The following is a 16,437-nucleotide window of genomic DNA, read 5'->3' on the forward strand; positions in this document are numbered from 1 at the left end:
CCAAACTATTTGCAACTGATAGCTGCTGGGAAAGGGGGAAATTGCTGTCTTCAATGGAGTGGCTCTGGGTATATCAACCATTTTCCAGGGAAGGCCCCATGGTCATGAGTAGCTGATCAGAACAAAACGAGTCCACGGAGATGTTACCATTTTACGTGTGTGTGTGTGTGTGTGTGTGTGTGTGTGTGTGTGTGTGTGTGTGTGTGAAAGAGAGAGAGGGGGGGGGAATGTGTTCACGGTAGGCTTTGTTTTGGTTTTATTAGGAGACAAATTGGGTAGAGAGGTGGAGGAGGATCTGGAAGGAGTTGGGGGAATGGAAAGGATTATGTATAAAATCTCAAATATTAAATAAAATCATGGAAAAAATTAAGCTAGCTTTATCTGAGAATGGCTCCACCAGAATTCTAATTAATTCATTTTCTTGGGAAAAATGCAAAACTTAACTTAATTCTGCTGTCAGGGCTACAACTCTTCCTCGTCATTGTTCTGTATTTTCTTTTAAATCCTTCCTAGCTGCAAGCCGACCAACAAACAGATGGTCATTTACCTGAGAGTCCCCACAGACTACCATCCCCAAAGGGTGTGAGCCCCTTTGCATCATAGTCTCCTGAGGCCGGAATCACTATTCTTTTCCATTCCCAGTGACAACCAGAGAGAAGACAGGACATCTCCTGAGTCCCTTGTGTGCCAAACAAATCTCTATCCTGGCATGACAGCAGCTTTGTCTCCTGGGACGATCAAGCTTACTCCAGCCAGTTAGTAAATACTCCTTTCCTTGCTTGTGATTTCACACACACACACACACACACACACACACACACACACACACACACACACAAATCAGAAGTGATCAGACGAAGATAAAGGGATTCTTACTGTCTCTTGGTGGAAGCATTACAATGCTGAAAGCCCAAATCTCAAAACCTGCAGAAGTTAGAATTACAGGAACAGAAAGCACAAACTGATTCTTAACACAGGCCATCCAGAGTGGTAAGGTGAGAACAGCCCTGTATCTATCTGCCCCAGAGTTTGTAACATGTGAATTATATCTGTGATGGACATACCAACTGAGGTTGTGTGCTTTATCTTGTAAGGAGATGCACCACAGAGGCAGGGGTCCCCAGTGTCTCCTCCAGAAGTCGAAATGAGGCTGCCTGAATGATGCTCTACTTGGCAGCACCAGTGGACCCCATGATTCCTGATCCTCCACTTCGGCTCTTTTACAGCTAATGAGCTGGCCTGTAGGATTCTGTGCTCTGAGTCCATCTATTTCCTTCTTCCTTGGTGCTTCGACTCATGTGCTCATCATGTCAGCAGTGGAATAGCCAATGCCACGAAGGGCCACATAGACCCAAGTCATTCTGTCCACTTGGTTGTGGGAACTGAGGTTTCAAAACAACAACAAAAACAAACAAGCAAAAAATAGTCATGCCTTTGTAGGACCAACTAAATTAGAATATCAGAATAGTGGACAGATGGAATGTTCCAGAGCCAAATGATTATGGATTTTTCTTTAGTTCCTTTAATAACCATTTATTATCACTTCTGTGTCTTGTGTAGCATCCTTTCAACTATCAGGTAAGACTGTTGGAATAGATTAATGTAATAGACCACTACCATCCCCCAAACCCAAAAAAACTACCAATGAACACCCAAAATATAGACCACTACCATCCCCTAAACACGAAACCTATAAATGAACACCTAAAATATATAGCAGAGAGTTTTGTACTTTTCTATAAACCCAGCTACCTGGTCTTTCCACTTATGTATTTGGCAAATGCTCGGATTAATGGGACTATTTGGTTCTGTGACTGTAAGCTTGGACTAGCAGCTTCCACTTTGAAGTATGTCATTAAGAACAAGCTGAATCTGTGTTCCAGGCCTAAGGCCACTCATATTTGGCTCTGGATACATGACTTCTTATTCCCTTTGAGGTGTGAGCTGGTCTGCAGTGACACTTGTTTTGTGACTGTGATATAGAAGGTGGTTTCTTTGCAAGACAGAAAACAACACAGCATGCATATTCTGTCAGTCCATGACACTAGTTGGCCCTTCTCATACTTAACCTTTAAGCCATTGTCATCTTAAACCCCTGTCCAACTTAATAGAACTACTCCCTTTGATGATGAATAGTGTGTGTGTGTTTGTGTGTGTGTGTGTGGTGTGGTGCCAGTGTCAGTGTGTATGTGTATGTGGTAGCAATGTATGTGTGTATGTGTGTTATTAGTGTCAGTGTATGTGTGTGTGTGTGGTGTGTGTGTGTGTGTGTGTGTGTGTGTGTGTGTGTGTGTACGGGGTGTTCATGGGTATGTCTCTATTTACAAAAAGTGACCAGGATCACTACCCAAATGTGTGACCCTTTGATTTTACTCTGTAGGGTTATTAGATCCACCCTTTTCTTTTTTGTTTGCTAGTCATGTATGGTCTGCCCATGTGAATGTGCTGCCACCATAGGTGGGAGCTGAAGGAGAGGATTTATTGCCAGGACATCAGTCATGTTCTCGGTTCCTTTTGCCCCTACTTACACTTAGACATATGTCTAATTGTACTTATGAGGCTTCTGGCTTACAGAAGCTAGGTGTCAGCTGTCTAGCCTGGTCATTTGGGAGTGTAATGAACCCACATCATGATAATCACATGAGGTCCCATGGTTAGGTTGAATCCCATTGTCCGAGGCTTGTTTCCTACCAAGAAGGGAGGAGTGTGAAAGAAGTTGTTTCTCATAGTATGCACATCTCTGTGTTAATATAGACTATTGAAAATGAAGACTCTGGTGAGGAAAGCAGGCCTTGTTTAGACTTCTTTGGGTAGATGTTGATTTTCTTAGTAGAGATGGTAAGGTTCTCGTGATATAATTTGCCCTCAGATGTTTCTCTAATGTTTGAAGGTTAGAAGGAACATATGGGCCAAGCAGCTGGGTTTTTAGTCTGCATCCTGGATCTGCTGGGGTCTGTTAAATTGGAATCCACTTGAAACTGGCATCCTTCCCTGTCATCCAGTGTGTGAGGTTGAGAGCTCTGGAAACTGTTGGACAAGCTTGTAGAATCTCACAAAGACCTGCCAGGGATCGGGCTCCTTTCCAAATGTACAAAGGTGAGGAGTCTGTGCTTAAGAATATCCCACAGGTACACAAATCACAGGGTACCCCAAATTTCATAGATATGAGAGTCTCTGGAATGTTCGTTGAATTTCTCCCACCTCAGAAACACACATCCCCACCTTGTTCTTATTATGTTAGCCCAAATAGCATAACATCTTCAGAATGGTAGGTGGACCTAGTGTTGCCACAGACTGTCCAGGTAACTGAAAGGTCTCCCACATCTCTGGATCTATGCTATCCTTTAAGAGAAGACTTGTACCTGTTCCTCAGATTTTTATTGTTCTTTTACACAATGGCAAGGAAGGGCCGCTGACTTTCACATCTTTCCATAAACTGATGACTAATCTCTTTTGACCTTTTATTGAATTTCCCCATGCATCATTTTTATGTAGCAAGTGACATCCAATTCCATAGTCATTATAATTACTACTTCCCCAGTGCCTCTCAAAGGTTTGACATGTTATACCTGCCAGAGTGTTCTGTTCTACAAGAACCATACCCCAGGTCACCAATTGCAAAAACTTAATCACTACACTGTTACTGTGCAATGCACTGAGGACTCTCATCTCTGTCCCCATATGGAGCAATGGAGTTACTATTGCCAGCCAGGCTGTAGATGGCCAAGATCCAAAATCCCATTTGGAGTTCTGCCTCCTTAGGCCACTTCTGGCACCGACTCTCTACATCAGGAAGCACACCCGGATTTTCACTTTGCCATCTTAACACAGAGTTCTATGAAACTATTAAAGACATTGAAACATTTTCAAACCACTGATAAAGGAAGTCTAAATTCTATTCACAAATAATAGCTATGTCAAAACTTGATGCCCACATCTAAATAAATCATTACCAAAAATCATCCAAGAATGCACCAAAAGAGCAAGGTCATGTGGCTTAGTTGCACTTACTCTGGGAGTTCAGGGTTGCTTCCATGTTGAGAGAATTGTCACAATGTTCAATTGTCACATTGAAACATATTAATTGGCAAAAGAATAACATGACTTCTCCGATACTGAAAGGCACTTAGTAATATCTGCTGATCACCTTTACTAACAAGCTAACATCCTCCTAATTAAATAAGAAGACCACATCCTTGCTATATCGGATGAATGGGTAAACTTCCTGTTTAATGGTGAAGTCATGAAAACCATGACAAGGCAAGCATGTCTGCAGGTCCTACTGTTCTCTGTCACCATTTTGTCAGTCCCAGCCATTGCCTTTAAGCTGAAGAAGAAAGAAATATAATTTTTAAATGGAGGGGAAAAATGCTGAGATTACTATGGATCCAATGGAACAGTCTCTCTCTATTGGGAAATCCCAAAATAATACAATGGAAAGTAAATCCAGAACCAGAATTCAGCAAGTTTTGTGGGTACTGACATAAAAGCCCACTGTCTGCATCTACACATATAGCGCAAACTAAAATAGTGCTATATGGAAAGCAGGAAAAAACCTATAGTGGATAGAAAAATGTCATTTTCAGGTTATATTATATTCAAATGCTAGACAAGAATATGAAGATGTATTTTCTACTTGAAGATAAAGATTTGCAACACATTTTAACTCATGAAAAATAGATAGCCAAAAGAGTTTCTCAAGAATGAATCATGAATTATTTAAAGCTTATTCTGAAATTCAAATAAAAATAAGAAAATAAATACTCAGAATATGAATCATGGGAAGCTATTCCAACCAGATATTAAGGCATATATCATGGTACCATCCATCCCCCAAACACAAGACACCATGAAACAGAAGAGAAAGCTAAAAAATAAATCCAGATATTGCTGAGAACTAGTATACAAGAAGAACTCTGCATGCGGGAGATCAATTACCTATTAATTGAAGGATCAATTAAGAAACCTTTGACTTAATGTGTGTGTATGTGTATTATGTTTGTGTATGTGTGCATGTTTGTATTTTTTAACCTATACTAAATAAAAATCACATTGTTACAAAGCCCAAACCCAAATGATTTATGAACAAAATGGCAGTGATTTCCTTAATCTGAAAGCCAGTGGTTGCAGTTTCCTTAATATAGAAAAGATCTGATGAATCAGGTTGATAACGCTGAGGTGAAAAACACAGGAAATGACAGAGAAGGGACATGAACAGAAGGTTATGAAACAGTCATATGAAATGATGTTCGGCTTCTTCACAGTAACAGAAATACAAATTAACCTACAGTCAAAGTCTGGTTTTTCATAATGCTTTTGGTAACAAGTTTAAAGGAAGTCATGAAAACCAATCCAGCAAGAGACATGACCGCGTGGTGGCACTAATACAGAGGCATGCTGTGTCTAAATTAAAGCTAACAACACCCGTGGTCACTGGCTCAGAAAAGCAAGGCTAAAATTCATCTTTCATGGTGATAGATATGCAAAATGACATGGATGTAAGGGCATGAACTGCTTACAATAGTTAAACAGTATAAATATTGATTGAGTAGTGAGGGCTGATTCCAGAAATGAGAATTTATTTGCAAACAGAAAAACGATTCAAGCACTGCAAAGGAGTTTATGCTGATGTTGAAAAGGAAGCCAGCTCCTTCTGGTCTCTGTCTCAAGTTTCAGTCTGAGTTCTTGTCCTCTTCTCTCCCCCAAAGAGAAGAATTCACATGAGACTGAGTCATAGGTCAGGCAGCTAGTTAGAGCAAGCAAGCCAGAATATACTCTTCAGGAAAAAAAACAAAGATGCGACTGAGCAGCAAAGTCAAGTTCTAGCGCATGAAGCTTGCAGACAGCTCTCCTCTCTCTGTTGCTACTTCCTGTGCTTACCCCTAGAATTTGAATACCCTAGATAAGAATGTGTTCTTCTTAGAAACCCATTTTACCCAGAATTTAGTATGTTTCATATAGATGTAAAAGATGCAAGAGGAAAGAACACAAAGTTGGCTGGGTAGAGAGGTAGGAAGGATCTTGGAGGAGTTGGGGAGAGGAAAGAATATGATCAAAATGTACAGTCTAAAAATTTTTAAGTAAAAATAAATAAACAAAAATTCTTCTCCTTGAGTATGTGTAAGGTTTTCAGTACCTCAAAATTGAAAAGTCTACTTAGGGGAAGTCTCTGAAGCTGCTTTGAACTGACCTACATACCTCATTGTGTACCACTACTCCAATCTGGATATTGATCACTAGTTGACCAGCACAATTATCTTTATATAGTTTCAGGGCCCTATGTGGGCCTACACATTGGTCTTCATGTCCTACTAGGAGATGCTCTACTGGTAAACAACATCCCCCCCCACCCCCACTGCCAAAGCTAACCTCCTGCCTAACAATAGTATCTCCAATACACCTTGTTAACTGACAAAACTTAAATTGTATGGTGACATATGTCATTTGGGTGAAATAAGAATTCAAAATTCAGCTTCAGGCCATTGAGACAGCTCAGTAGGTAAAGAGCACTTGAGCCAAGCACAAAGACCCAGCCTGGTTCATTGCTCAGAACCCACATGATGGAAAGAGAATAATCATCTATAGGTTTTCCTCTGCTTTATATCCTTCATGCATGTATAGTGAGTGGTCCGTGCTCGCGCGTGCGCGCGCGCACACACACACACACACACACACACACACAATTGGATCTTTTCTTTTTCCAGTCAACTGAAAGAATACACATGAAGCCAGTAAGAGCGATGGTCTCTGGGAAAGGAAGCCTGATCAGCTGTACTTTGGGGGAAATAGTCTTTATTTTTAAGTTTTCTTTCATACAATATAGTATGTACTTAGAATGTTTTTATTAAAAATAAGTATTAAATTGAAGCTGTTGGACTCCGGTTTTCTTCCAAGTAGCAATGCGGGAGGCTGGAGTCAAGTAGAAAGCTGAAGATGAGAGGAAGTTAAGCCTATTGTTCTCCTCCAGGCTAAACAGGCATTTCCAAGGACAACACACTGCAGACAGAAAAGACCCTATTTTGTTTACTCGCTCCTGAATAGAAAATGATGCCTTCAACTGTCCCTCCAACTGTAAACACCATCAGTTGCTCTCACAATAGTTTTGAGTAAATGCCACGTGTACCTTCTGGCATTGAGGCAGAGCATTTTCAAAGCAGTTGGGAATCCAGTTAGCAAGGCTCTGAATTAGCAAATGATGGCAAAGCAGGCAAGGTTCGGTTCTGGAGACAACACAAAAGAGAAGAGAGCAAGTAGCAGGAGAAACTGCGAGAAGTCCTTCCCTGAGGCCAACAAACCCGCTGAGCACCAGACAGGGGCAAGAACTCTGCCATGTTTCAGAGGGCTCAGTAACATACCTGAGGCTTCTTGTCTCCAAGGAATATGGAGTTAAGATAAGGACAGAAGAAATAGAATATTGGGCTGGAGAGATGGCTCAGTGGTTAAGAGCACAGACTGTTCTTCGGAAGGTCCTGAGTTCAAATCCCAGCAACCACATGGTGGCTCACAACCATCCGTAATGAGATCTGACACCCTCTGGTGTATCTGAAGACAGCTACAGTGTACTTAGATATAATAATAAATAAATCTTTAAAAAAGAAGAAATAAAATATTGAGTAAAGGATAATTGCATGAGAAATTTAAATATAACAAAAAGAACCATTTTTGAGGAGCAAAGATTTAAAACAAGTAAGTGGGCCCTGAGCATAGACCCATCAAAAGTAAGCCTTGTACTGAAACTATTTAAGAAAAATAGAATACTGGCATCAAAACACAACAGTCAGCCAAGAACTAACTAGACTATCTCCAGAAGAGAAACAGGTGTATATAGCTGACATTCAAAGCCCTTTATTTCAACAGAATGAAATAAACAACGAACGTGAACACCTCAACATTATAAAATCCTTTTCACCTTAAATATATGCCATCCTAAGCCTGAGGAGACAGAGTTTAATTGCGCTTTCTCTCCAAGAATGAGGACTTGAGTTCAGATCTCCAGCACCTATATAAATAAAAACAAATAAACAAACAAAAAACCAAACCAAACAAACAACAACAGAGCTGTGCTATCCAAGTACTAGAAAATGGAGTGAGTCTGATAGATTCTAAAAGATCACTGATCTTTGGATAACTGGATTGACCACACGACCAGCTAACCCAAAACAGTGGGAGAGCATCCAAATTCAGTGAAAGGCTGCCTCAAGAGACTAAGGCAGAGCATAATAGAAGAAGGTATCTGAAGTTCCACTCTAGTATTCACATATATGGACCATACATATACAACACACACACACACACAATTTCAAGAAGTGCGTCATTGGATCCAGGAACCAGTTTAAGTTTTGACTCACCAATAAAACCTTTTTCTTCTGCTCCAAGCTGATTTCTCCTTCTGTTTACATGCACGAAGAGTCACGTTCTAGTTTTTTGTATGAATTATCACCTTTTAGATTATAAAATTCGAAGTGAAACAGATTAATCTATGCTTCAATTTAGTAGAATGATGAATGGATAATTAAATTCAACTACTATTTATCAAGGACCTAATGATAAATGGAACCTCTGAAGTGGCTGAAATCAAGAGATATGAATTTTCCAAATTTTAGTTGATGAACTCATCAGTCTGCATTTGATGTACATCGTGAACATTTCAGATGGGTTCTCCTGGTCACGAAAGAGAAAATACTTCTTATATAATCTTGTATGCCTGAAGTGCCAGGCTTTCTGGCATTGAGTTGTCTTATTTTCAAGATGCTCTTGAAGATGGTTTTGTAGTTCTACTTCCTCAGTAATCTGAAGCTTGAGAACTTGCATCATCATGCAAACACCTGTCCTTTTCCCCCTGTCCATGAGTTTGGGAAGGTGACTTCCCATAGAGGGTTGACTCTACCACTGGTCACAAACTGAGGAGACAGAGACCTTAGGGTGATCTCTGAAAGAACATGACTTACCTCACTCTAAAAACCAACACACTGAGCCTGGAGACCCCAATGGAAGAGCTAGGTGACGGACTGAAGGAGCTAAAGGGGATTGCAACCCCATAGTAAGAACAATATCAACCAACCAGACCACTAGAGCTGCCAGGGACTAAACCACCAGCCAAAGAGTACACATGGAGGGACCCATGGTACATATGTAGTTGAGGGTGGTCTTATCTGACATCATTAGGAAGGGAGGCCCTTGATCCTATGGAGGTTTGATGCCCCAGCATAGGGGGATGCTAGATGGGTGAGACAGGAGAGGGTGAGTGGGTGAAGGAACACCCTCATAGAGGCAAAAGGGAGGGGAGAAGGGGAATGGGATAGGGATGTTGTGGAGGGGTAATCTGGAATGGGGCTGTCATTTGAAATGTAAACAAATAAAATAATTAATAAAAAGAAAAAAGAAAAAGAAAACAATTTAAATTAATTTTTATCCTCAATGGCCACAATTACTTCACAATGGCATCAGTGTCTTCTTAGGCTTGACACAATGTCTCCATCTGCAGAATCAGACTGGTCAATACCCCTTCCCTTTGCCTTTTGTCTATTGAATTTCAAACAGTAGTTGCTTCTTAGTTTCCAAGATGGAACATGTTCTTTTTGAAAACCATACAGCCATCAAAAGTAGTGTTGCTCCATCTAATGTTGAACCTAATAATAGTCAACAGTGTTGGCTAGCAGTCTGTGATGTGCACAGAGACTGTCCCTGAACTCCCCATGACTTCTGAAATATCCCTGTGCACCAGAACAAATTGGATTTGGTGCCCCAGGACACATAATACATATCTTGTGGGCCATGGATCTAGGGGATAAGTATCTAGTCAGGGGGAGTGGTGATGCAAATTCCCCGAGTAGGAAGCACTTCCCCTAGTTGGGCTGCCTTGTCTGGCCTCAGTGATCAAGGATGTGTCTAGTCATGATGGGACCTGAGGTACCAGGTGTGTTGATATGGGGGCTCCCTTTCTCTGAGGAGAAGGGGAAGCAAAAATGGGAAAGGGGGTGGTAGGGTGAGACTGGGAGGAGAGAAGAGAGGGGTTTCCATAGGGATATAAAGTGAATAAATAAATAAACAGATTCATGGGGAAAGGAATAGAAGAAGATAAAGTAGAAAGAGGAGAAGGAGGAGGAAGAAGAGGAGGAGGAAGAAATGAAGCCTGATGTACCCAAGTTATGAGAGGTAGAGATGAATCTAGTCACAGCACAGCCATTGGTCTTAACCTATGAATAAAAAGGCTGTAGCAAGAACAGCAGGGCTATCTCTATGTAAACAGCCAGCATCTTCTTCAGGGTCCTAATTGAGAACTGCCTGATAGACCAAGGATGCTGGGCAGACCGTGCCAGCCAATCAGGAACTGCTGTTCAGAAGAGGTGCTTTACCGGAACCAATGCGTGCAGGTGGAGAATATTAAAGGACCTTGCAGCAGTGTTCAGATAAGCTTGCTACAGCACTTCTCAGCTGCCCCTGGAGTCACTCCTTGACTCTGCCACCTCACCCCCACTCCCCAAGGGCAGGTAGGGCTGGGCGGGGGAATAGTCCAGGGGATGAGCAGCAAAAGGCTGCTGGTCTGTTTTACTTATTTTTATTATTTTACCAAATGATGGTTTACTTTAGCTATTTTAAAGATGTTATTTTTTATTTATTTTTTAAAGATGTTATTTTTAAAGTTGTAGGTTCATAGCAAACCTGAGAAGGTAAGTAAATATCTTATATAAAGTCTCAGCATCCAACATTGCCTAATCTTCCATTTTAGCACCCCACCACCATCAAAGTAATAATGTTATGCACGATGAGCTCACATGCTATTTTAAGTTTTTCCAAACTCATAGAATGTCTACCACAAAAAATATGGGTTCAAAATGAGTGATGACATGTGAGTGTTCATTCATTAATTGCAATGAGTATTCAACTCAGTTATTTTCTCTTAACATATAAAGTCCTTTAACCTTGTGTATAATTCCACGAGTTTTGACAAACATACTGTCATGCAGCCACAGCCACAATGAAAGCATGCAACAGTTCCACCATTACCCATAACTTTCCTCTCTCTCATTGAACACAGCCCTTTTTCCATGATTCTAATTCTCTGCAATCACTGGCATGTTGTCTGTCTTTTTAGTTTTTCCTTTTCAAAAACAAGAAATGAATGTATGAGAACAGGAAGCCTTGAGTTCCTGACTTCCTTCACCTTGCTTAGCACTTACCATTGCATGTAACTATAAAGAACATTTTATGTCCAGTGTATAAAAATGCCATAATATATTCCCCAGGCAAGGAAATTAAGTTATTTTTAGTAATAACCAATAACAATAAAGACAGCTACAAATTACATATCTCACATACTCCAGAAAATTAAATGTAAAGCCACAAACTGTAAAACTAGGAAAAATCTGCCCGGATCTTGCCAAGACTAGTCTGCACAGGTAAGAGCGTGGACTACAGAGGCTAACACCTTCTGGGACAGGCAGAAACCACACAGCTTCTGAGGCAGACCCTGTTTCGGGCTCCAGACATCCCGGCACCTTCCCTGCCAGAGGAGAGGTGTCCACCCCACCCAGGATGGCTTTGTTGGAGCACGTGGGGGAGCCATCTTAGTTCCTGGATCCCGCCGAGACTAGTCTGTGCAGGTGAGAGTGTGGACTACATAAGCTAACAGCTTCTGGGACAGGCCCTGTTTTGGGTCTTCATCTTCTGCCAGAAGGCAGGTCCGTATGCCAGATATCTTTGCACCTTCCCAGCAAGAGGAGAGTTTGCCTGCAAAGAGTGCTCTAACCACTGAAACTCAGGAGAGAGCTAGTCTCCCAGGTCTCTGATAGAGGCTAACAGAATCACAAGAGGAACAAGCTCCAACCAGAGACAACTATAACAACTAACTCCAGAGATTACCAGATGGCGAAAGGCAAATATAAGAATCTTACTAACAGAAACCAAGACCACTCACCATCATCAGAACCCAGCACTCCCACCTCAGCCAGTCCAGGGCACCCCAAACACCCGAAAAGCTAGACCTGGATTTAATAGCATATCTCATGATGATGGTAGAGGACATCAAGAAGGACTTTGGTAACTCACTTAAAGAAATACAGGAGAACACAGCTAAAGAGTTACAAGTCCTTAAAGAAAAACAGTAAAACACAACCAAACAGATAGAAGTCCTTAAAGAAAAACAGGAAAACACATCCAAACAGATGATGGAAATGAACAAAACCATACTAGACCTAAAAAGGTAAGTAGACACAATAAAGAAAACACAAAGTGAGGCAACACTGGAGATAGAAACCCTAGGAAAGAAATCTGGAACCATAGATGCAATAATCAGCAACAGAATACAAGACATGGAACAGAGAATCTCAGGTGCAGAAGATTCCATAGAGAACATCGGCACAACAATCAAAGAAAATGCAAAAGGCAAAAAGATCCTAACTCAAAACATCCAGGAAATCCAGGACACAATGAGAAGACCAAACCTACGGATAATAGGAGTAGAAGAGAATGAAGATTTTCAACTTAAAGGGCCAGCAAATATCTTCAACAAAATTATAGAAGGAAACTTCCCAAACCTAAAGAAAGAGATGCCCATGAACATACAAGAAGCCTACAAAACCCCAAATAGACTGGACCAGAAAAGAAATTCCTCCCGACACATAATAATCAGAACAACAAATGCACTAAATAAGGATAGAATATTAAAAGCAGTAAGGGAAAAAGGTCAAGTAACATATGAAGGCAGGCCTATCAGAATTATAACAGATTTTTCACCAGAGACTATGAAAGCCAGAAGATCCTGAACAGATGTTATACAGACACTAAGAGAACACAAATGCCAGCTCAGGCTACTATACCCAGCCAAATTTTCAATTACCATAGATTGAGAAACCAAAGTATTCCATGACAAAATCAAATACACACATTATCTTTCCACAAATCCAAAATCCAGCCCTTCAAAGGATAATAACAGAAAAAAAAATACAAGTATAGTAGCCAGCTCAGGCTACTATACCCAGCCAAATTTTCAATTACCATAGATTGAGAAACCAAAGTATTCCATGACAAAATCAAATACACACATTATCTTTCCACAAATCCAAAATCCAGCCCTTCAAAGGATAATAACAGAAAAAAAAATACAAGTATGGAAACCACATCCTAGAAAAAGCAAGAAAGTAATCCTTCAACAAACCTAAAAGAAGACAGCCACAAGAACAGATTGCCAACTCTAACAACAAAATAATAGGAAGCAACAATTACTTTTCCATAATATCTCTTAATATCAATGGACTCATTTCCCCAATAAAAAGACATAGACTAACAGACTGGCTACAGAAACAGGACCCAACATTTTGCTACTTACAGGAAACCCATCTCAGGGAAAAAGACAGACACTACCTCAGAATGAAAGGCTGGAAAACAATTTTCCAAGCAAATGGTCTGAAGAAACAAGCTGGAGTAGCCATTCTAATATCTAATAAAATCAACTTCCAACCCAAAGTTATCAAAAAAGACAAGGAGGGGCACTTCATATTCATCAAAGGTAAAATCTTCCAAGAGGAACTCTCAATTCTGAATATCTATGCTCCAAATGCAAGGGCAGCCACGTTCATTAAAGAAACTTTAGTAAAACTCAAAGCACACATTGGACCTCACACAATAATAGTAGGAGACTTCAACACACCAATTTCATCAATGGACAGATCATGGAAACAGAAACTAAACAGGGACACAGTGAAACTAACAGAAGTTATGAAACAAATGGATTTAACAGATATCTACAGAACATTTTATCCTAAAACAAAAGGATATACCTTCTTCCTAGCACGTCATGGTACCTTCTCCAAAACTGACCATATAATTAGTCACAAAACAGGCCTCAACAGATACAAAAATATTGAAATTGTCCCATGCATCCTATCAGATCACCGTGGCCTAAGGCTGATCTTCAATAGCAACATAATAGAAAGCCAATATTTGAGCAGCGTCTTGGAGTTCCCGTGGATCTGTGTCTTGCTTCAACAGTGTTTGAACGGAACAGGCCCGGGGATTCCCACTGTACTCGCTTCCAGCCGCCTTACAAGTCTCTCCAGTCGCAGCTTCCGGGACCATCTCCTTGCTGTCTTCGGCTCCTAGGACCAGTCTGCACCGTCTCTTGGCGGTTAGCTCCTACTCTGGATCAGCCATGAACTCTCAGATTTGTCAGAATTATTCCACCAAGGTGGAAGCTGCCATGAACCACCTGGTCAACTTGCACCTGCGGGCCTCCTACACTTACCTCTCTCTGGGCTTCGTTTTTGATCGAGATGACATGGCTCTGGAGGACGTAGGCCACTTCTTCCATGAACTGGCCGAGGAGAAGCGCGAGGGCGCAGAGTGTCTCCTCGAGTTGCAGAACGATCACGGGGTCTATGTACTCTTCCAGGATGTGCAGAAACCATCTCAAGATGAATGGGGTAAAACCTGGAAGGCCATGGAAACCGCCTTGGCCCTGGAGAAGAACCTGAACCAGGCCCTCTTGGATCTGCATGCCCTGGGTTCTGCCCGCGCAGACCCTCATCTCTGTGACTACTTGGAATGCCACTTCCTGGATAAGGAGGTGAAATTCATCAAGAAGATGGGCAACCCTCACTCTCAAGCAGGACTAGGAGGCTTCTGTGCCTTCCAAGGGGCTACCCCCCATGCAATGCACCAGCCTGCCCTGGGACCTCCACCTGAATGAACCTCTCAAGCCACTAGGCAGCTTTGTAACTGCCCTGGAGCCTCTGTCAAGTCTTGGACCAAGTGAAAATAAAGCTTTTTGAGACAGAAAAAAAAAAAAAGAAGAAAGAAAGCCAATATTCACGTGGAAACTGAACAACACTCTTCTCAATGATACCTTGGTCAAGGAAAGAATAAAGAAAGAAATTAAAGACTTTTTACAGTTTAATGAAAATGAAGCTACAACATACCCAAACTTATGTGACACAATGAAAGCATTTCTAAGAGGAAAACTCATAGCTCTGAGTGCCTCCAAAAAGAAACTAGAGAGAGCACACACTAGCAGCTTGACAACACACCTAAAAGCTCTATAACAAAAAAAAAGCAAATTCACCCAAGAGGATTAGACTGCAGGAAATAATCAAACTAAGGGGCAGAAACAACCAAGTAGGAAAAAAAAAAAAAAAAAAAGAACTATTCAAAGAATCAACCAAACAAGGAGCTGGTTCTTTGAGAAAATCAATAAGATAGATAAACCCTTAGCCAGACTCACTAGAGAACACAGGGGCAGCATCCTAATTAACAAAATCAGAAATGAAAAGGGAGACATTACAACAGATCCTGAAGAAATCCAAAACACCATCAGATCCTTCTACAAAAGGCTATACTCAACAAAACTGGAGAACCTGGATGAAATGGACAAATTTCTAGACAGATACCAGGTACCAAATTTAAATCAGGATCAGGTTAATGATCTAAACAGTCCTATATGCCCTAAAGAAATAGCAGCAGTCATTAATAGTTTCCCAACCAAAAAAATCCCAGCACCAGATGGGTTTAGTGCAGAGTTCTATCATACATTCAAAGAAGATCTAATTCTAGTTCTTCGCAAACTATTCCACAAAATAGAAGCAGAAGGTACTCTAACCAACTCATTCCAGGTTTTATTCCAGGGATGCAGAGATGGTTTAATATACAGGAATCCATCAACGTAATCCACTATATAAACAAACTCAAAGACAAAAACCACATGATCATCTCATTAGATGCAGAGAAAGCATTTGAGAAAATCCAACACCCATTCACGATAAAAGTCTTGAAATGATCAGGAATTCAAGGCCCATATCTAAACATGATAAAAAGCAATCTACAGCAAACCAGTAGCCAACATCAAAGTAAATGGTTAGAAGCTTGAAGTAATCCCACTAAAATCAGGGACTAGACAAGGCTGCCCACTTTCTCCCTACCTATTCAACATTGTACTTGAAATCCTACCAGAGCAATTCGACAACAAAAGGAGATCAAGGAGATACAAATTGGAAAGAAAGAAGTCAAAATATCACTCTTTGCAGATGATATGATAGTATAAATAAGTGATCCTAAAACTTCCTCCAGAGACCTCCTAAACCTGATAAACAGCTTCAATGAAGTAGCTGGATATAAAATTAACTCAAACATTTCAATGGCCTTTCTCTACACAAAGGATAAACAGGCTGAGAAAGAAATTAGTGAAACAACACCCTTCTCAAAAGTTACAAATAATATAAAATACCTTGGCCTGACTCTAACTAAGGAAGTGAAAGATCTGTATGATAAGAACTTCAAGTCTCTGAAGAAAGAAATTAAAGAAGATCTCAGAAGATGGAAAGATCTCCCATGCTCATGGATTGGCAGGATCAACATTGTAAAAATGGCTATCTTGCCAAAAGCAATCTACAGATTCAGTGCAATCCCCATCAAAATTCCAGCTCAATTCTTCAACGAATTAGAAAG

The 16,437-nt window shown here is 40.7% G+C and overlaps 1 protein-coding gene across 1 annotated transcript; it reads left to right on the forward strand.

Annotated features, from left to right (window-relative positions):
• The first annotated feature begins 14,149 nt into the window (after positions 1-14,149).
• LOC147005793 (ferritin light chain 1-like) lies at positions 14,150-14,686 on the forward strand. Its single transcript, XM_085828227.1, has one exon. It carries the CDS (start codon positions 14,150-14,152, stop codon positions 14,684-14,686), a length of 537 nt encoding a protein of 178 aa, XP_085684353.1.
• Positions 14,687-16,437: the final 1,751 nt, after the last annotated feature.

The sequence above is a fragment of the Mus caroli genome, unplaced genomic scaffold (genome assembly GCF_978045245.1).
Source record: "Mus caroli unplaced genomic scaffold, Mus_caroli_1 scaffold_2, whole genome shotgun sequence".
NCBI classification, from domain to species: Eukaryota; Metazoa; Chordata; class Mammalia; order Rodentia; family Muridae; genus Mus; species Mus caroli.